The sequence below is a fragment of the Hippopotamus amphibius genome, chromosome 10 (genome assembly GCF_030028045.1).
Source record: "Hippopotamus amphibius kiboko isolate mHipAmp2 chromosome 10, mHipAmp2.hap2, whole genome shotgun sequence".
Taxonomy (NCBI): Eukaryota; Metazoa; Chordata; class Mammalia; order Artiodactyla; family Hippopotamidae; genus Hippopotamus; species Hippopotamus amphibius.
The window spans coordinates 99,111,306-99,133,476 of NC_080195.1; the positions used below are offsets into that span (position 1 = coordinate 99,111,306).

At 38.8% G+C, this 22,171-nt stretch overlaps 1 protein-coding gene across 6 annotated transcripts in view; it reads right to left on the reverse strand.

The window, feature by feature from the left end:
* Positions 1 to 22,171, reverse strand: part of APP (amyloid beta precursor protein) — a 272,596-nt gene that overhangs the window by 64,329 nt on the left and 186,096 nt on the right. For all 6 annotated transcript variants that reach the window (XM_057696995.1, XM_057696997.1, XM_057696998.1 and 3 more), the window contains 2 exons: positions 2,572 to 2,700; positions 1,582 to 1,681 (listed from right to left, as the gene is read on the reverse strand). In XM_057696995.1, the coding sequence (XP_057552978.1) occupies positions 1,582 to 1,681; positions 2,572 to 2,700 (229 nt within the window). The remainder of the gene's footprint in view (positions 1 to 1,581; positions 1,682 to 2,571; positions 2,701 to 22,171) is intronic.

Consider the following 22,171-nt stretch of genomic DNA (forward strand, 5'->3'; position numbering starts at 1 on the left):
CTTATGAAAATAAGCTTGTTAAGATGGCTATAAGGCAAAAATACATTCATCGAGAAGATGTAAGCGTCAGTTCATTAAGAATGTGATGATTTCTTTGATTTTGTCCCTTCTATAACTTACTGGAGGACTTTCTTATACTTACTTAATATACAGTATTTTAAAGATTCCTTACACATTATCCTACAAACATATCTAACAAGAATATTCATTTCTTAAAGAAGAGATTCCGTACATTAATACACAGTACTGAACAGACCATTATCACCTGATAAGTGTCAAATACTTGATAGTAATAGAAACAACACTTATGAGGCATTACTAAGTTACAAAAAAAAAAAAAGAGTAGAATAGCACAGGCATGTAAAAATCGAGCCAAGCTGTGTTTTGGACACTTCAAAGCAGGAGTTCCTGCAACCGGTATACCATCTACAACATCCTGGGTGTTCTGATTTCAGATAACCTGCATCTATTTCCAACCTAATTAAGCATCTATTTCCAACCCAATTAACAAAAGGCAGGGCTCATAATGAAGAGGGATCCACCACACACATACTGCTTATTTACTGACGGTTTATGCACCAAATCTCTCAGATTCATACATCTGCTTTATGTTGAAAGATACATTAGGGTAATTTCATCTATGTACTTTTGTGAGGTAAAGTTAAACAAATATGGGCATTTTGGGGGTTTGTGGCGAATTATATTATGCGATATTTCACTCCCTTTCCAAGAAAAACAGAAAAGGGAGAACTTATATGAAATGTTAAAGATGTCATTAGGAAAACTACGGCCATGGGACACAGAGGACACACAAGGTCAGTTTCTTGGTTTTGATAATGTATGATGTTATGTAAGATGTTACTACTGAGGAAGGTGGGTGATGTCTACCCTGGACTTCTCTGTATTATTTTCCCAAGTTCTTACGAGTGTATGATTATTTTAAAATAGAAGTTTAATGAATGATAGTGGACACATACTTAAGCTGAAACAGCAATGCGGTCCAGAGAACACTCATGGCTATGCAGGGGGTGGGGTGGGCATCAAAGAAAGATATAACGATAACATTAAAGTCAAAAGTCAGAATTTTGTGGGTTTGTTGTGTTTCTTGGGATATAGATGACACAGGCAGGTTTCTAAAATTGAGCTCCTTCATCTGAAAAATGGGGCTATCATGCCATTCATAAGGTCACGAAAATAAAGAATTAAGAGATGAAGAAAGGGTTGTTTCTATTAAACTGTAAAGTGCCAAAGAATCATAAGGTGGTATTTACAAGACTGGCTAAATTAAGAAACTGTTGGCAAGTACAATCCAATAACAACTGGCTTATTAGCACACAAATAGACCAAAAGTCAAGTTACATCCTCCCAATTTGTAAGTATACAGTTAAGACCTGATGCAATTGATAAGATGAAAGCGATTTCCACTCCTCAAGAGTTTCACTGTTAAAGGGAATGTGCTCCTTTTCCTTCACATATTAGAAAACTGGTGATTCCTGATGCAGATACACTGAGTTCCCTGATCTTCTCCTACAGGAGGAAAATATGTTTATATGCACAGCATCAAAAGAACAGCTCACTCACCAACTTCATCCTGAATTTCCTCGGCCACGGCAGGAACATTGTAGAGCAGGGAGAGAGACTGGTTCATGCGCTCATAAATCACACGAAGGTGTGTCATAACCTGCAGCAAAGGATGACAACTCCAGGTAAACCATCTCTGGAGTAAGGAATAGTTATCTTCCTTACCAAGCACTGACTGCAGACAGATACAAATGTTCCAAATAAAACTGACAAAATGCTGTTGGAACTTTGAACCCGAAAGGGCATCTTTATTTTTCTTGTTCTCTCATTTTTTATTCTCAAACTTTGGAGCTGCTTTAAACTTCTCATTATATTAAAAGCTTGCAACCATAAAATCTAAAGCCGATTGAAAAGACCATTTCTGCCCAATTCTGATTCCTAGTATTGAGATTCCTAAATAGCGTCTGATGCCCTATATATATGTCTTTGCAAATTTTCCAATAGATGAGGTCATGTGGATATTTCATGTGAAATATAGATATTTCATGACAGATATTTTAAAAATTCTTCCGTTTAAGGAAATGTAAAATTTCAGATTGCCAGAGGTAGATCCCAGTTGTCAAGCTTTGAAAATGGCAGAGTATAAAACTTCTCACTACCAAGCTTCATTTACTCTCCCATTATCTCCAAGCATTACAGTAGAAATGGAGTTTATGACTGTCTTCTACAATTTAGTTGAACCAGATTTTGGCAGTTTTGGTTTATATGACTTTTGTTTTCTTCATTTTAGTCATCAGAGTTTAAAATGGTTCCTTAAGAATCAGTTGCAGTAAACACTCAAGATTTTTATGTTCTTTGTTATTTTCATAACTCAGAAAGTGCCAAACCACATGTTGCCCTAGGACAAGCCTTTAGAATTTACCAGGTATTAAGGAACTCTTGCTATAGGGGTCCAACACCCATGACTACTCTGGGAATACCTAAAGAGCCAAATCAAAGAGCAGAAACACTGAATTGTCCAAGTTCATGATTGCCACATCCTGTGCTTACCTGGGACCGGATCTGAGCAGCTTTCTTTGGATCCACCATGCGAACATGTTCAAAATGCTTTAGGGTATGCTGTCTGTCCTTCTGTTCAGCACGGACATACTTCTTGAGCATGTTGAACACATGACGAGGCTGTGGGGGGCAGAAAAGTTCAGGTTTGTCCAAAATACTGCTTCTTCCAATGGCTTTGGGTCAGAGGTCCCGCTAATTCATTCCATGATGTGAAAGCACTGAGAGTCATCTAAAGAATTCTCCCTTTTAAACAATTCTCCACTCCCTTCTTACTAGGTAATTCCTTATTCCATTGGTCACTTGTCATTTCTATAAGAGCATTTAGCACTTGATACGTACGATGATGGCTACCCTTCTTAACATTTTCTTTTAAAATAATGCCTTCTGCTACTGAAGGAGAGTTGATTTTGGATCTGTCAGATTTAAGTTAGGTCCTTCCCATTTTCCCACCCAAATACGCAGGGGCACGTGAGACTACATTTCTATCTGCACAGTCTTAATGGCTGTCTCAGCAGTAATTGTTGCACAAATAATCCCACCATTAGTAGCATGTAATAATCAAAATGAGAAAAATAACAGACAACTTAATCACTACTAATTTGTAAGCCAAGGAATAGCGGATAAGCTCTAAGAGACATCATATTTTCCTAGGAGAAAGGCCGATGTGTTATTTTACTTTGGAGTTTAATTAACTTCTTTCCATGCCATCAGATTCTAATTCTTTCAGCAACAATTAAGTTTCTTTTTAAGTGCTTCTATTTTTTTTCTAATTGGTTCCATTTCATTTTTATTCCAGTCTTACTTGAAAGCATTCATCCTAATAAAAAAGAGACAAGGTCTGCTTTCTCTACCTTTAACAATTCAATTGCTACATGCATTCTATTATGTAATTTTTTAAAACGATTTCCAAAGATACATGTTTCTTCTTCATTAAAACAAACAAAAATTACTCAAGTTCACATCAGGAATAGAATTCTGGCTATTTGGGTCTAGGTAGTTATTATTATTACTATTATTTTAATATTTATTTATTTGGCTGGGCTGGGTCTTAGTTGCGGCGTGTGGAATCTTTAGTTGCTGCATTGGGAACGTGGAGTCTTAGCCACTGGACCATCAGGTAAGTGCCGAGATAGTTATTATTAATCTATAAGTCATGGGCATGTTGAAAACCAGTTGAAAGGTACAGAATTTATTCGCAGAGACGGTGTGTGTGTTTTCCAATACTTTACGGAATGTGCCTCCCTTTCTCCTGTTGCTTAACTTAGGGGCCACCACCCTGACACCCCAGGCGGAAGTGGTACCCTTTCTCTCTGCTCCCATGAAATGCTATGCAAATCCCCATTATTGCATTTAACACAATCTATTAAATTATATATGTTTCTGTCTTCCCTCTTCAACTGTGAGATCCTCAAGAGCCAGATTTGGTCTTTCTTTATGAAGAAATCACACAATACACAGTGCATGACTCAGAGAGGGTGCTCTGTACTTCTCCTTCCACAGGCCACATTCCTATACTTAAGAAAACAAAGAAATACAACGAAAAGAAGGTAAATCTGAGCTCATCTGCCTTATTTCTTTTATTCTAGAAGCAATGTGCTTCTCCATAATCTCCAAAAAAGGCAGATATCACAGCTTGAAATGGTTTTCAGCAGTACATCATTACAATTCTCACCGGTGCTCTGAGATCTGGTTCAACCTACGAATCAGGAAATGGTCTTCTACTTCTTAAAAGGAGAAAAGTAGTAAAACCGACAATCTTCATCGATAATACATATGTTTAAAAGATGATATGTTTATACAAACTAATTGGGACAAGGTGATTTTGGGGTCAGAAATCAAAGGCCGAATGTTGTTGAATGTGATGGATATTTTATATGCAGGACTGTGCAGTCAGGATATGACACACCCTCGACGCTTGTTCCTTATTCAACACCAAGCCCTAAAATAGTCCCTCTAGTTCTACTGCAATTATACTTCTAAGGTGGGAGACAGAAAGGATTGCAACTAATTGCATTTATCCACGGTGTCCCAGCCGACTGACTGAATGTGCTTTCTCAGTTGCTCTATTTCACTTCTTTCCTCTTGAAAAGGCTTTGTTGTTTTAAAGAAAGTGGAATTTTTTTCTTTAAGAGCTCCTATAGGAAAAAAATACTTCAATTAAACATAAAGATTGTTTTTTATCACTTTCTTTTCTTCTTTTTTTGTCACCTATAAATGTTTCTACAGGGCATGCTGTCCTCAGAGGACTGTCACCTCCAAGCATGGGCACCAGGATATAACTGCTTCAAACTGGCCTTGGCATTGCTGCCCTAAGCTGAATTCTGATAACTGACATTTGGGTCTCCCCATCTTTTTTACATTATCACCACAAACAGTATAGATTCCCACTTGCTATTATTAATGTTAACATCAATTTAAAAATAAACACGAGTCTCAAAATACCTAAGCCTCAGTTTCCTCACCTGTGCCATTCAGTTAACCATCTTTCATACGGTGTACGTGGGGAGCAGAGATGTTGTGTGTTAGTTACTCAGTGTAACCCTGGATCCGCAGAAGCTACTCAGTGTACACTTCTTCTACTCAGTCCCTGCCTCCATCTCCACCCCCTTTCTCTTTCCTCTAGGCAGTAACAGTTCAACACTTGGTGACCGCTTATATGACTGTGACAGTGTTTCAAGTGCGTTGTACATAGTAACTCACCAAATGTTCGCATCAGCCCTGTGACAGAGGTACAGCGACTTGCCCCACTTCACTGATGAAGCAAACAAGGCACAAAGAGGTAAGGGCTATGACGCTGGTTGCATTTAGTGCCAGAGTTAGTCAGGGGTAGAGCAAGAGGTAGCCCAACTCTGACTCCACAGCCCATTCTCCTGATCTCTGTGTACGAGGCTGAGTCAAAAATTATCCGCACTCCGGCTGTAGAATTTATTTTAATTAACTTTTAGAAAAGACAAATACACCATTTTCCAACATAATCTCCTTGCTTTTTTTTTTTAAGCTCTTTATTGGAATATAATTGCTTTACACTCTTGTACCAGCTTATGAAGTACACCAAAGTGAATCAGCTGTATTTCTACACATATCCCCATATACCTTCCCTCCTGCGACTCCCCCTCACGGCCCTCTAAGGCATCACCCATCATCATCGAGTTGATCTCCCTTTGTTGTACAGCAACTTCCCACTGGCTATCTATTTTACAGTTGGTAGTGTATATATGTCTATGCTACTCTCACACTTCGTCCCAGCTTCCCCTTCGCCCCCCGCCCCCCCAACCCCATGTCCTCCAGTCCATTCTCTGCATCTGCATTCTTATTCTTGCACTGTCACTGGGTTCATCAGTACCATTTTTTTTCCTTTAGATTCCGTATATATGGGTTAGCATACAGTATTTGTTTTTCTCTTTCTGGCTTACTTCTCTCTGTATGACTGACTCTAGGTCTAACCACCTCATTACACATAGCTCCATTTCATTCCTTTTTATGGCTGAGTAATATTCCATTGTATATATGTGCTGAATCTTCTTTATCTATTCATCTGTTGATGGGCATTTAGGTTGCTTCCATGTCTTGGCTATTGTAAACAGTGCTGCAACGAACATTGTGGTACATGTTACTTTTTGGATTATGGTTTTCTCTGGGTATATGCCCAGGAGTGGGATTACTGGATCATATGGTAGTTCTATTTTTAGTTTTTTAAGGAACCTCCAAATTGTTTTCCATAGTGGCTGTACCAACTTACATTCCCACCAACAGTGCAGGAGAGTTCCCTTTTCTCCACACCCTCTCCAACATTTACTGTTTCTAGATTTTTGGATGATGCCCATTCTGACCGGTGCGAGGTGATACCTCATTGTGGCTTTGACTTGCATTTCTCTAAGGACTAGTGATGTTGAGCATCTTTTCATGTGTTTGTTGGCCATCTGTATGTCTTCTTTGGAGAAATGTCTATGCAGGTCTTCCATCCATTTCTGGATCAGGTTATTTGCTTCTTTTGGTATTAAGCTGCATGAGCTGCTTGTATATTTTGCAAATTAATCCTTTGTCTGTTGCATTGTTGGCAAGTATTTTCTCCCATTCTGAGGGTTGTCTTCTTGTCTTGTTGATGGTTTCTTTCACTGTGCAAAAGCTTTTAAGTTTCATTAGGTCCCATTTGTTTATTCCTGATTTTATTTCCATGATTCTAGGAGGTGGGTCCAAAAGGATCTTGCTTTGATGGATGTCATAGAGTGTTCTGCCTATGCTTTCTTCTAGGAGTTTTATAGTGTCTGGCCTTACATGTAGGTCTTTAATCCATTTGGAGTTGATTTTTGTGTATGGTGTTACGAAGTGTTCTAATTTCATTCTTTTACATGTTGCTGTCCAATTTTCCCAGCACCACTTATTGAAGAGGCTGTCTTTTTCCCATTGTATATTCTTGCCTCCTTTGTCAAAGCTGAAATGCCCATATGTGCTTGGGTTTACCTCTGGCTTCTCTATTCTGTTCCATTGATCTTCCTTTCTAGTTTTGTGCCAGTACCATACTGTCTTGATCACTGTGGCCTTGTAGTATAGTTTGAAGACAGGAAGCCTGATTCCCCCAACTCCATCTTTCCTTCCCAAGATTGCTTTGGCTATTCGGGGTCTTTTGCATTTCCATACAAATTGTAAGATTTCTTCTTCTAGTTCTGTGAAAAACACCATTGGTAATTTGATAGGGATTGCACTGAATCTGTAAATAGTTTTGGGTAGCACAGTCATTTTCACTATGTTGATTCTTCAAATCCAAGAACATGGTATGTCTCTCCATCTGTTTGTATCATCTTTGATTTCTTTCACCAGTGTCTTATAGTTTTCTGCATACAGGTCTTCTGCCTCCTTAGGCAGGTTTACTCCTAGGTATTTTATTCTTTTTGTTGCAACGGTAAATGGGAGCATTTCCTTAATTTCTCTTTCTGCTTTTTCATTGTTAGTGTATAGGAATGCAAGAAATTTCTGCGCATTAATTTTGTATCCTGCTACTTTACTAAATTTACTGATTAGTGCTAGCAGTTTTCTGGTAGCATCTTTAGGGTTTTCTGTGTATAATATCATGTCATCTGCAAAGAGTGACAACTTTACTTCTTCTTTTCCAATTTGGATTCCTTTTATTTCTTTTTCTTCTCTGATTGCTGTGGCTAAAACTTCCAAAACTACGTGGAATAATAATGGTGAGAGTGGACACCCTTGTCTTGTTCCTGTTCTTAAAGGGAATGCTTTCAGTTTTTCACCATTTAGAATGATGTTGGCTTTTGGTTTCTCATATATGGCTTTTATTATGTTGAGGCAATTGCCTTCTATGCCCATTTTCTGGAGAGTTTTTATCATAAATGGATGTTGAATTTTGTCAAAAGCTTTTTCCTCATCTATTGAGATGATCATATGGTTTTTATCCTTAAATTTCTTGATATGATGTGTCACATTGATTGCTTTGCATATATTGAAGAATCCTTGCATCCCAGGGATAAACCCAACCTGATCACAGTGTATGATCTTTGTAATGTGCTGTTGGATTCTGTTAGCTAGTATTTTGTTGAGGATTTTTGCATCTATATTCATCAGTGATATTGGCCTGTAATTTTCTTTTTTGTGACATCTTTGCCTGGTTTTGGTATCAGGGTGATGGTGGCCTCATAGAATGAGTTTAGGAGTGTTCCTCCTTCTGCTATATTTTGGAAGAGTTTGAGAAGGATAGGTGTTAGCTCTTCTCTAAACATTTGATAGAATTTGCCTGCGAAGCCATATGGCCCTGGGCTTTTGTCTGTTGGGAGATTTTTAATCACAGTTCCAATTTCCGTACTTGTGAATTCTTTGAATTCTTTTTCAGGCAATTTTCCTATTTCCTCCTCATTTATTTGGTCTTGTGGGGTTTTTTCCTGCTCCTTTGCCTGCATGGTGTTTATTTTCTCATTTTGTCTAATTTATAGGATTTGCTTTCTCCTTTCCCTATGCTGCCTAGTACTAATTCCTTGTTTCTGCCCTCTGCCCCCTGTGGTGGGGTTTGTCCAGTGTCTTGAGCAGGCTTCCTGGAGGAGGGGTCTGGTGTCTGCTTTCCAGTGTGTGGCTCTGTGTCTTTTCTCTCTGATGAGCAGGGCCACGTCAGGTGGTGTGTTTTAGGGTATCTGTGAGGTTAAGATTGTTTTAGGTAGTCTGTGTGCTGATGGGTGGGTCTGTATTCCTGTCTTGTTTGTAGTTTGTCCAGCACTGGCAGCTGCAGACAGTCGGATGAAGCTGAGTCTCAGACTCTGATACAGGGCTCTGTGAGTGTTCTCTGCAGTTAAGCTTCCCTGTGTCTGAGGACTCCCTAGCAGTCTAGCATCCTGGATTCAGTGCTCCCACCCCAGAGCCTACCTGACTTCTGATGGAGTAGTTCAGACATCAGAGGCTGCTTGTCCTGGCAATAAAGGGGTTTAAAGAAGACTGTCCAAGCCCCAGACTAATGGCAGAGTGTTGAGCCAAACAAATATTAAGTCAAGGAAACACATACATGTATAAGACACACAAATACTAAATCCAATAAAACATAAGGCACTAGAAAGACCTGACAGAAGAACCCCAGTATGCTATCAGACAATCAAAGAGAAAACCAACAGAAATTCAAAACCAAAAAAAAAAGAAAAACAAACAAAAAAAACCACACACACACAAACATAAATCCAGGGAGATTTTGAAAGCTAGAATCAAATATAATAAAGAGCGAGAGTACCACCAGACAGACTGAAGATTCTCAGAACAAAATCAGACAATTATACTTAGAACTAAGATAACAACAAAACCTAATAATAAAAAGCAAAGCAGTGTGTCATCTGGAGAATAAAGCAAGGACACAGAGCAGACCGATAATATTGCTTATAAGTACATTAAGATAAAAGAAACTAAAAAAGGATAGAAGACAGGGCAACAGAAGAGCATAGTGTGACTGGAAATATGAAAAGAAAAAGAAAGAAACAGAAATGTATAAAAGATAGAGATGAAAAGAAGGTAGGAGAGATACAGTCAGTACTATAAAAAACTTAGCTAGAAACAGAAATACATAAAAAGGCTAAAAATAAAAATAGAATAAAAAATGTTATAAAATGTGTAGATCCCTTAGGACTAAGATTGCAATTAATAAAATAAAATTAAGACAAACAAACAAACAAAAAGTAGAACTGACCCCAGAATGGACCAGATCAATAGAATTAATAATAATATTTCTGTTTTCTTGGGGTCTCAGCTGTAAGTGTCCTTCTATCTGCCTTCGGTCTTTTGTATTACTCTGCGACCAGCAGAGCTTCCTTTATTGTTTTTGTAAGTGCCGGTGTGTGGACAGAGGGAGTGTACAATAGTGGCTGCTTCCTCTGGGGGTGAGTGAGCAGTGGCACCCTGCCTGGGTTGCAGCAGCTTGGACGGCTCAGGCAGTGCCTGTTGCAGAGGGACACCGGCGGCTCAGGCTGAGAGCACGACTCCAACTGCAGCTCCTTCCCCCTGCTATGACTCAGCTGGGGTGCCCTGCCTGGGTCACAGTGGCTTAGTTGGCCGTGGCAGTGCCTGTTACAGAGGGATGCCAGTGGCTCAGGTGTAAAGAGAATGTCTCCAGAGCTGGGCCACTCTGGGGCTTTTGGCTCTTGGCTGCAGGTGCTCTAGGTCAGCACCCCCCACAGGGGGCCTTTGTTATCCCTGACTGCGTTAGCCAGGCCCAGAGGGGTCCTTCCTTTGTCTGTCACAGGCACTGGGAGAGAGGCTACAGCTGCAGCTCCTCCCCGCTGTTTGTGAGTCAGCAGTATCGAGCCGCCACCATGGCTGCCTATCTTTCTGCAGTAGGCATTCTCCACTGTGTGGATTTCCTCCCTCCTGTCCTCTCAGTCCATCTCCCCACTGTCAACAATGTTTCTCACCCTGAACCAGTTCTCCAGTTCCCACGTTCCAGCTCCCAGACCCCCGGTTCAGCTGTGAACCAATGTCGCAGTCCAGACACGCTGAGACGTGGTGCAGACCCTCCGTGTGTTTCTCACTCTTTCCTGTCTGCCACAGCTCAGCCGCTTCACCCCATTTGAACAGTCCCAAATGCCTCCCTTCTGACCCAGGGAAATTCCCCATTGGAGAAGGGGTTTCCCCGAATTCGGCAATCTCCCCTCTGTTTCAGATCCCCCTGCCCCAGGGCATGGGACCCGTCCCTTTCCTTTCTTCTCCTCCTCTTTCTGCTTTTTTTTTTCCCCTCTGTCCTACCCAGTTATGTCAGGATCTTTGCAGTCCTTTCTGGTGTCTGAGGTCATTTGCTGGTGTTCAGCTGGTTCTCTGTGGGAATTATTGCATCTTTTGGTGTATTCCCGATGCATCTGTGGAGAGGGATGCATTCCACGTCCTTCTACTTTGCCACCATCTTTCTTCTCCCTCCTTGCTTTTCAATACACTTTGTTCATCTGTCAAAAAGCTTTTGTAGTCCCTCATTTAAAAAATGTTTTAGGCTGAACTGTGAGCCACAAATGCACTGCTGTCTTCATTTCTTCATCAGAAGTGAATCTTTGTCCTCGTAGGGGGACTGAACAGGTTGAAGTCCAATGGAGCAAGATCAGGACTTTAGGGAGGATGCTTTAACACTTCAAAACGAAGTTTTTGCAGTGTCAACAGCGTGGGCAAGAAGTCTGTGGAGGTGCATACCCTCAGACCACGAAAAACGAATCACTGCATTCTGCTCTTCTTTTGCGCAATTCACAAGTGGGGCATCCACTTTTGCTTGCACTGCAGTTACAAACGAGCTGATATAACACATTCATACCTGCAGAGCAGTGACTGGGGAGACAGTAGCCTTGAATGGAAAGTGCTGATAAGATAGTGTGGCCAACAGAAGTTTTAATACAACCAGAGTGCAAATAATTTTTGACTCACCCTCATAATCCTGCCTTTCAAGGAAACTCTAAAATGGATCACACCAAGACACGTTCCACAAAGTACCCTACAGAGCTGAAAACTGAAAGAAATTGTTGAATCATTGCGAGTCTATTCTAGATGTCCTTGCCTGGATTTTCAGTTCTTATAAGCTCAGATAATACTCTTTTGGAACACACTAATATCTGCTCTTTTAATTGTGCTGAAAATCATACAGTTTTATTCAATCTCAGAAATACCATCCTTGGTTTTTGGCATTCTGCTGTGCTTTAGCTAATGCCTCAGATGTAGGGAGGAGAAATAGCAAGATAGGAAGGTCCTCCGTCAATCTGTTTAGGATTACTGGCAAAAGATTAAAGGTATTAATAAAAACTTAGGCTTTTGTGACATTCACAGGTTCTAGCTCTAAATCCATCCTTATCTTCCACTAAGATGGATAATTAAATGGTGAATGTGTTCGCATGTTTAAAACTGCTTATCTCATTTCATACCGACATTTCTTTATATGCTCCAGAAATATATTCCTAATGTTCCTCCCCAAATCCCAAGAGCTTTACAATGAAACAGTAGCACACCGGGCTCTCCCGATGGCCCAGGCCTCTCTGTGCCGGGAAACAAAGCTCCTGTGAGGATAATGAGCCCTAAGAGCCCAGTGTAAGCCATGACCTCATCACTGTTTATGTAAGCTCAGATACACACTGTGTGGGCATCTGTACAAACATCAGCCTTTCCTTCCCAGTGCCTACGTCTCAGGACACAAGAATTCAGGAAGATATTCAGAAAGACACTCTGACGTCCCTCATTAAATGAATTACAAGGTTCTGTTTGGTTGACTTATCCATGCAAACATATTTCTAAGGATCATGCTTAGAAATGAAAAATATAAAAACCAGATTAGTTTTTATGTTGGAGTAGTCAGATAAATCATATCAAATAAAATGTCAGTCAATACCTCTGGAACAAATGCTATTTTAGCTAAGAAAGAAAAATAGCTAACATTCCCCTGAACTTTTATATATTTATTTGCTTTAGTTTAAAAAAAAAAAAGAGTTCTGCTTTTGGTATATGATTCATGTGTGCTTCATTCAAATACAGAAATAACTGCCTTTACAATTTTTAGCTAGAATGCAGAATTTCCAAGGCTTAAAACTATTTCTAGAGGTATTTCATGTATCGCAGAATAACAGGGAAACTCCATTGCTTAGGGACTTTTATTTCATTATGTTAGGACAAAGATGAATTGCTTAAAATTTTAATTAAAAACTCAGAACAAGAAATGATAGGAAAAAATACCTGGTACCTCTATAGAAATATATTCTCTTAAAGTAACTGCTCTTTCTATTGTCATAATCCTTATATTTAAGACAGGATTATTCAGGTGATTAGAAACACAAGCTTAAAAATTCAGTGGCTCATCATAAGGATATTGACAGTAAGCAGAGATTAAAAAACATGTTTTTAACCTCTATGCATATAATTTCAATCTTTCCCAAGTCTTTACATCTTCTGTAACTAGTAATAACATTTTTTCTGCCAAATTCCCTTCATTTCACAATGTAGATATTCCATGCATTAATACTGCAATCTGGTTATATTGCCATTGAATGGCTAATCTTATTATTAAAATTTATAGCAAGGAACAGAGATAATAAAAGGAAAAGATCTGCCCCAGGGGGACTAATTATATCCAATCCCTTTTTTATTGTCACTTTGTTTCAGAAAGTGTTTAGCACAAAGTATCTATTTGCATCAGATGTGGCACTTTTCAATACCCATTAAATTCCCTTCACAATCACACTGCATTAAAAAAATCATTTCAAAAAGAAATTTCTTAAAGGATTAAGAGTAGGCCCTACTAAAATGGATGATACTTAACCTGAAAATAGAAGATTTACGTTTTGGAACATTAACCATTTCCCTCTCTTTGAACAAGAGTGTAACATATCGCTAGCTCCTGGCTCAGTTCCTGGCATAGTCTGGTTATCAAAAAATGTTAATTAAATTAATGAATAACCTAGAGCTAAATATAACTTGAACAAGTAGTTCCAGAAGCAAAACATATCCTTCACGGTATCTGAGCTGAAAATAACCACCTCTCAGCCAAGACGAGATGCATTCCCAATTTTTTGGTACCTACTGATCTATCCACCCAGTGTGTTAGGGTCCTTTAAGGAGCTGTTTTTTTGTTTGTTTGTTTGAATATTCATTTATTTATTTGGTTTCACTGGGTCTTAGTTGCAGCAGGCAGGCTCCTTAGTTGTGGCATGCAAACTCTCAGGTGCGGCATGCATGTGAGGTCTAGTTCCCTGACCAGGGATCGAACCTGGACCCCCTGCATTGGGAACTCAGAGTTTTATCCACTGTGCCACCAGGGAAGTCCCAGGGAGATGTTTTAATGGGGAGCTCTTCCCAGAAAATAGTTCATAGACTCTACAGAATGTTCAAACCAGCGTCAACAAGATTCATTTCCTTAATTTCAAAAGATGTTATAGCTTGCCTTCTTGTGGCTGCAGTTTGATGGCAGGCTGATGTATGGAATTTCGAAAGAAATTTCACAGCTTTTTCCTCTCATAGGTCATTTTAAGAAATTAATGTTCCCACTTCTCAGATGTATTGACTTTTCTCTTGGTTCTTTTATGCAATTTCATAAATTTGGTGTCCATGAACTTTGGATCAATCACACACATTTGACTGACTCAATGCCAATCACTTCTGAGTGGGTAGCTTTCTATTCCACAGTTCACGTGGGAGGTACATTAAAACATGACTGTTCAGTCCCACTGTGCTTCTCTGTAGCATTATGTTTGATGCAGTAATCTGGCGTCTTATCATAACAGACACTTGTGCCTGAAATCATCTCCTGATGGGAGGGAATGATCTGTCTAGAACCTTTAAAAGCCCTGAGCATAATCCTGCCAAGAAGAGGGAAGTAAGTGTGCCACTTTACGGGGAAGCACCCTAACCTTTCCAGGTCACAAGGGACTTATTCAGAAAACCCTCTCCTGGAGCATTAAATTGCACCCTAGCGGTTTCCAACCCTGTGACTGGGGAAGTTAATCACCTACCAAGAAAAAGCAATTCTCTCCTGTTTTCACAAGTAGGTTCAGGGCCATTATTTTCACAGTTCTACATCTTGGATTTCGAGATATTTATGAGCACATAAATGTAAAACGTACAAAGTCTCTGTGTGCAGGTTTAAAAAACACCCTTAAGAGAATTAAACCTCTTTTGGCTTGAGATGGTCTCTCGGATGAGTTTATTTTGCCATGGTAGATATTCCTCGGCATTTCACGTGCACTCTCACCGTTGCAAGAAAAATCGAAAAAACACCCCCAACATCCGGGGAAGCTTCCACGGGAACTTTTGGATCACAGCTGTGTTTGTCTTTAAAGCTAGGCGAGGAGCTACATTTTTAACGTCCACTGCAAAATTCATGCATATTCCTTTCTTCAGAAGAGCACATATATGATTTTTGTAATAGTTTAACATGAGTATAAGAAGGCAACTGACAATTCTATGTCAAGTTGAACACAGAAGTCTTGAAGAAGCAACAGAGGAAAACGGGAGTAGATTCTCACTCCTGGTTCCATTCACCGTTTCTCCAGCTTTGGTAATATGGAGGCATTAAATACATCCCTTCCCAGCATATCTAGATTACTATTTGCCTCTGGTTTTGTGCTGTAACAGAGCACAGCAGTACACAGGCAAAGCCATCTCCCATCCCTTCCTGCCTATGTAAGAAGGCAGACTTCCTAATAGGGACAAGGCACCAAAGCTACATATATTCTACCCTAACAATCATTCTCTTCTTAGGAGGAAGATATCTCTCTACTTCACAGTCTCATCCCAACCTTCGATTAATCCTTTTGTTTTTCTAATTATGGCTAACAAAAAGCTAGAACAATGTTAATTGCAAAAGAGGAGAATAATTAACCCCAATTTGCAAATGGAAGAGAATCTTTCTAATTAAGTCAGTTGTTCCAAGTTATAAGATGGTCAATTTAGGAATTAAAGACAAGTGTTTGTACTCTACTATGAAACATAGAAAATAGGGATGGTTTTAATCCTGTCACTCACAAATTAGGGACCTTTGGACCCTCTGGCAAATCTGGTAGGTTTCAGAGTTTTTTTTTTTTTTTTTTTTCTGGGATATTTTGTGAGTTCTCAGAAATAATTTATTTTGGTTAGTGTGACACAGTAAGAAATACATGTTTGGTTTCTACCCCCAATTCCTGACACAGATCACCTAAAACTCTTACAAAATTTGGTGACAGGAGAATCTTTTGTTATAATATTTGGCCTTAGTCCTTGGTTCCAGACATGAGAGCTTATTAGACCCTTGGAGGGATAAAAGTTATCTTTTTGTATGCTAATGAGGTGACTCTTGGAGGATGGGAACTGGTGGCTAGAGGAACCAACTTTATGATTAGAGGGTTGGAGCTTTCAGCCCCATTATCTGACCTCCAGGGAAGGGAGAGGGGCTGGAGACTGAGTTTAATTACTAATGGCCAATGATTTAATCATTCATGGGTACCCAATGGAACCTCCCCTAAAGCCTCCTAAACAATGGACTTCAGAGAGCTTCCCGGCTGGAGAACACACTGGGCTGCCAGGAGGGTACCATGCCTGGGGAGGGCACCATGCCTGGGGAGGGCATGCGTGCTCGCACCCCTTCCCCACATACTGGGCCCTACAGTCTTTTCCATCTGACTGTTTCTGAGTTCTATCCTTTACAATACCTCCTTTATAATAATACATTATACTTTATAATGTAATATATATTAATAATACAGTAAATAAAGCACTTACTCTGTGAGTTGTTCTAGTGAATTATCAAACCTGAGGAGGGGGTCATGGGGACCCCTGATTTATAGCTGGTCCATAAGAAATACAAGGTGAAAATCTGGGATTTGCGATTGGCACTCTTGTGGGACTGAACCCTTAATCCCTGGGGATCTACACTAACCACGGGTAGTTAGTGTCAGAATTATTTCATGTGAGCGACAACCCACCACATACTTGGTGTCAGAGTACTGAGAGTAGAGGAAATAGGTCTTCCTTTAGTTACACAGACCCCAGCCACACATCAGTGAAGACAGCATATGGAACTGAAATTTACGATCTGGCCCGAACCCCACGATTTACACTTTTGGACCAGCTTTAGCATCCGCTGGACGCTGAGCTTAGATCTGCTGACCTGTGAGCAAAGAAGGGCAGAAGTTGTTTGGACTTGTATGTCTTCAAATCTCATTGATTCACACAGTGAAACAGGTTGAAGCCCTTAATCACGAACAGGATGATTAGGGCAACCCAGACGGCAAAGCCCACAGAGTTGAGGAAGAAATCATAAACAAAAGATGTTTTATGATACCACAGACCTTTGGAAAGATGTGTCAAATGGTCTGATCATCTGACAAATGCCAAATGTAACATCCTTTTGACTTCTTAAGAGAGAGTTACAACAATATGCTTCAGTTTTGTATATTCATACTTAGATTTTGGCATTTTTGCTTCACAAATCCTCTCAGTGGCTACACCATGTTCAAAGATATGCACATTTATATTTCTTTTAATTTCACCCTCTTCTCATACTCTATCTACCTAACCACAGTGCCCTGATCTACTAGAAACAATATAAAGAAACTCAAGACAAGGCTTATGTGGGGGAAGAAGAAATCTTCCTCCAGGCTTCTGGCTGGTCTAAGAATAAAATTGACATGATATAGATTAAGAGTCGAAAATCAAACAAAAGTTGAATAACACGGGAGAGACCCAGGATGAATGACTGAAACTGTCACCTTAAATACCATCTTCAGCTAAAGACAAAAGAGGATGTTGGGGGTAGTGGTTTGGGACTTCAAAGGGGAGGAAGGCAATTGACAGAGAGAGGGAAAAAAAAATCAAATGTTTGGTAAAGAGATGTTCGTTGGGAGATGCAGAGACAATTGGACACAGAGGAATTTTAACAGACCTTCCTCCTTGTCTGTACACCTAGTTCCTACTGTAGTGACCTATGGTGACAGCTCCCTTCATGGACCAGGTTCTCTCTCCACATTCTTTTAGGCAGTGAGGGGGAAGGAAGGTCAAAGGTTCTCCCTGAATCTTTTGAGTTTCAAAAATAATCAGCCTAAGTTAACCCTCATGTCAAAGAGACACGTTTTGGGGTGGCAAGTTTTGCTTCCCTATACTTCACAAAAATCCAAATATAACCTAGGATCTTTAAACTGATCCATGAATGAGCCTCATAAAATGAGTGAAAACTCCTTGAAGCCCACATGTAGTTTTGTGTGCACGCGCACGTTTCTAGGGAGAAGACTCCTTGCTGCTATCGGTTCTGTAGGGCAGATATCTGAAACATCAGACAGTAAAGTAACCGCTGGATTAGTAAATAATGTGCTATGCATTAGTCCAAAAAACTAAATATTTGTGTCTTCATAATGGGTTTTCATTTTCAAGAGTGAATGAAAATAGATATCGACATATAAATATACATGTGCACATATAAATGTGCAACCTTTGCCCCAATGAAATATGACGTCCCAGTGCTGTACGTCTGACAGCATCGATGAAGAGCTATTTCGACTCTGAAGACAGTGACAAAGTGGGGCTCTGCTGTGGAGGGAATCTGGGTGATGAATGTGGTCTCAGAGGCACAGGACAGCTTTTCATCTGATGCCTGGCCTACACACGTCTTAATTTTCTATTTAACTTAATTCAGTTAAAAACAGAAAACACTAGTGTCTCTAGTTACACACGTTCCACTGGTCTTTAGTAAGATCTGTCTATTCGGCTTGGTAAAGATTCGAAGCAAGGTAAAGAGGTAATACTGAGAGGATTTTCTGGAATAGCATGCAAACCACATAGCATAATTTATAGGATTTCGTTTAATAAATGTGAATTCTCCCAATTGTCTTTCTACCCGTCATTTGACACAGGGTCTATCCTTAAAAGCTCTCAAGTTAACGAGTCCCTTTGTGCTCACCAAATTTTACAAATCTCAACTACAAATAAATGAATGATGAATAAACGAATAATAAATATATAAGGTACAGGATAGTTATATTTCTCAAAGACGATTTTCAAGCTGGCAGTCTTTTAAGTACATTCTGATCAGCTTTACAAAATTTTTATAATATTCAAGACTTCAGGGTAGGATGTTTTAAACTCCTTAGTACTCATCTCCCTCTGGGCCTTCATGTATTAAGATCTCGGCAAATAATTTTTAATTTATTGACCATCCATTATATTGAGGTGTAGATGTAGTATATTTACCCTGGAGATATAAATTATCTACATATATCCTATAAATGCTTTCTATTTCTTTCGCAACCAAAAGGTGATTAGCAGAAAATGAAGGGTAGGGAGAAGGGCAGTTAGCAATTATATAAAAATGAAAATAGTCAAGTTTAGCCCCTCAATTTCTGTTTACTTTACAAAACATATAGTTACACCAATACTCATGTTGGCTGAAGACTGATTTAGTTGATACCTCCTCACGCTGTCACTAGTCTGCCGGCCATGACACACAAATTAATTGCTGTCCTTTATTTTCTCCAATGATTGCTACTTTTCACTAAACATGTATTGCCCCGCTGTTAAAATACACCTAACAGCAGTGAGCAAAATCTCAATTTAGGGAAAAAATCACGCTCCTTAATGGTAAAACTCACAAATCATTCTACTAAAGAACTGTATGAAGACATTTTCAAGAATCTTAAGAAAATTTAACATTTGGATGAACTATAATCTAGTACGGTGGGAGTGTAAATTAGTAGAGCCATTTATGGAAAACAGCATGCACGTTCCTCAAAAAATTAAAAATAGAACTACCGTACAATCCGGCAGTTCCATTCCTTGGTATTTATCCAAAGAAAATGAAGACACTAATTGGGAAAGATGTGTGCACCCTAATGTTCATAGCAGGGTTATTTACAATAGCCAGGATACAGGAGCAACTAACTGCCAACTGCCAGATGAAAGGATGGAGAAGATGTGGTACACAGACACAGACACACACACAGACATAGACACACTGGAATATTAGCCATAAAAAAAGAATGAAATTTTGTCATTTGCGACAACACGGATGAATCCAGAGAGTATTATAATTAGTGAAATAAATCAAAGACAAATACTGTATTTTTTCACTTATATGGGGACTCAGAAATATAAGACAAATGAACAAATATAAAAAACAGAAACAGACTCACGGATACAGAGAACAAACTAATGGTCACCAGCAGGGGAAGAGGGAATAACGGGTGAAACTGGTGAAGGGGATTAAGAGGTAGAAACTTTCAGTTATAACACAAACAAGTCATAGGGATGTAATATATAGCATGGGAAATACAGTCAATAATATAATAATTTTGTATGGTATGCAATCTATAAAAATATGGAATCACTATGTTTTACACCTGAACCTAATATAATATTACAAGTCAATCATACTTCAATTAAAAAAAAAGTCACTATAGCGTTCTGAGTCTCAGGGGTTTTTTATTATAAAATGAGGGTGATAGCAACCTAAATCAAAGGGTCATTATAAGATTAAATAAGATGATGTACTTAAGTGTTCTGTAACTTCAGTAAAGTATACAAGTACATGATATTTTTATTATTAGCTTCAGTTCACATACAGCAGCCCTGATTTTTATTTCAATGGTGGAGAAGGAGTTGTGCCATTTCTGTCCTCTGACCCCATGGCCATACTCAATCAAAAGAGAGTATTTGTAAGCTGTTAGCATTGTTATGTTTTAATAATTCTTTCTTGAATTTCTTTATGTGATTTTCTGATTTTTCTCTAATGAACATGCATAATTTCATATTTAGAAACAAATAAATATAAAGATTATTCTTTTAAAAATTAAAAAAAAGTGAAAAGAAAATAAATGAGAAAGGAAAGAGCGCAGGTGCTAAAGAAACTGCCAAAGTTTTTTTTGCTCAATTAAATGTTGAGAGTGTGAGTGTGAAGCATCAGATACAGGCATGAAATTAATTTTAGTGTGGATAAGATGGCTGCAATTTAGTGTTTAGTGTCCAAATTCAGTATGGATAAGATGTCTTATGAGACACTGGAAAAAAAAAAGACACTACTGGCACACAGACACACAGATATACATGAAAATGTTTCTTAATTCTTACTTCCACATAGAAAATTCTTAAAAATTGTTGAAGTCAGGATAATAATTAGGATATTGTCTAATGGAGATCTAGACTGAGTATCTGTAAAGATGTCAAAAATCTCAGAATTACATAGAAAGCTTTGGTTTCTTTGTCTCTCATCTTTAAAACATTTCAGTTCTTACTAATTAGGAGCTCCTAAGTTTTTCCAGACCTAAGCCTGCAATGGAAAGTTTATTTTTGACAGAAGTTCCTATGCAGCCTTCAGTTTATCTGTACAGGGTCCCACTTAAATCTAGTTTCTCTCCAGATAATGAAGAATGTTGAACAGCCAGGCAACATCATCATCTTTCCTCCATCTATGAAGTAGACCCCGCCAGTTACAAGAGGGAAGGCTCAGATAGTATTTAACTCATTACTTCATGAATTGCATGAATCTGAACTCTGTGAAAGCAAGCCGTCAAAGTCTTTTGTTTTGTGATGACAATTTTGTTTAAAGCAGTACTTATGTCTGGTAGCTTAAAGGCCGCCAAGGGTAATAGAAGTTTAACCATGGGTGATGCAACTTTGGAGAGGAATTTAGCTTTTCAGGAAAAAAAAGTATAACTCCTTTATTTTTCCAAGGAAATTTTTAGAGAAGTGAAATTTTGAAAAGCTGGTCCTTAGAAGAATCACCAGCCCTCTACAGATTAAGAGTTTATCCCAGTGCAAAGACAGCTGCTTTCTAATTTTTTTATTCCTGGAAGGTGTGGGAGGGGAAGAGGATGGATGGACACGGAGAGACTGTTTTAACAACTGTAATATTTGAAGCATGTGTGTGTGTATATATATGTATGTATATACGTATATATACATATATAAAAATTCTAAATACGATTCAAACAATGCGCTTCTAGGTTGACCATTCAGCATATCAGCCAGAAGGCATGTAATTCATCAAAAAATTTGATTTGGAACATAAAGCACATACAGACACAGGGACTCACAAATGAAATTCATGGTACAGCAAGGAATTCCCAGCTGCACATCATACTTCCAAGCTTGGGTTTAAAAAAAAAATGAAACTATGGATTAAACCTAAGCTTCAAAGAGACTGCGTATAAACAATCCATATTGTTTCAGATTCCCATTTGCAAAGTCTGGGACTATTTGGTAGAACGTGGTCAGAGTTAAGAGGATAATTATTCTGAAGGTCATATCAGCTACAGAATCTATAGCAAAACACTTGACTAATTCTTAAATTCAGCTAACATTGACTAAATATTTTGTATTTTCCAGGCACTGTGTAAAGTATGAGGGAGATTTCAGAAATATTTATTTATGGCTCGAATACAAGACATGACCTTTCTCAGGCAGTTACTGGCAAGCTGTTGATTTATGTTTTTCAACAGCAATATATAAAAGCCCTCAAGAAAGGATTTAGCGTTTTCTCGCATTTTCCAAAGTGTGCAGCTAAGTGCCATGTCAAACTAATATATTAAAATTCAAATAAAACAGACAAAGACAATAACTTAACAAAAATGGCAGGTAATGCAAAGATTGCATGCCTGTAACTACTCAGTCCCAGTTTTTTTTACATGGGAGA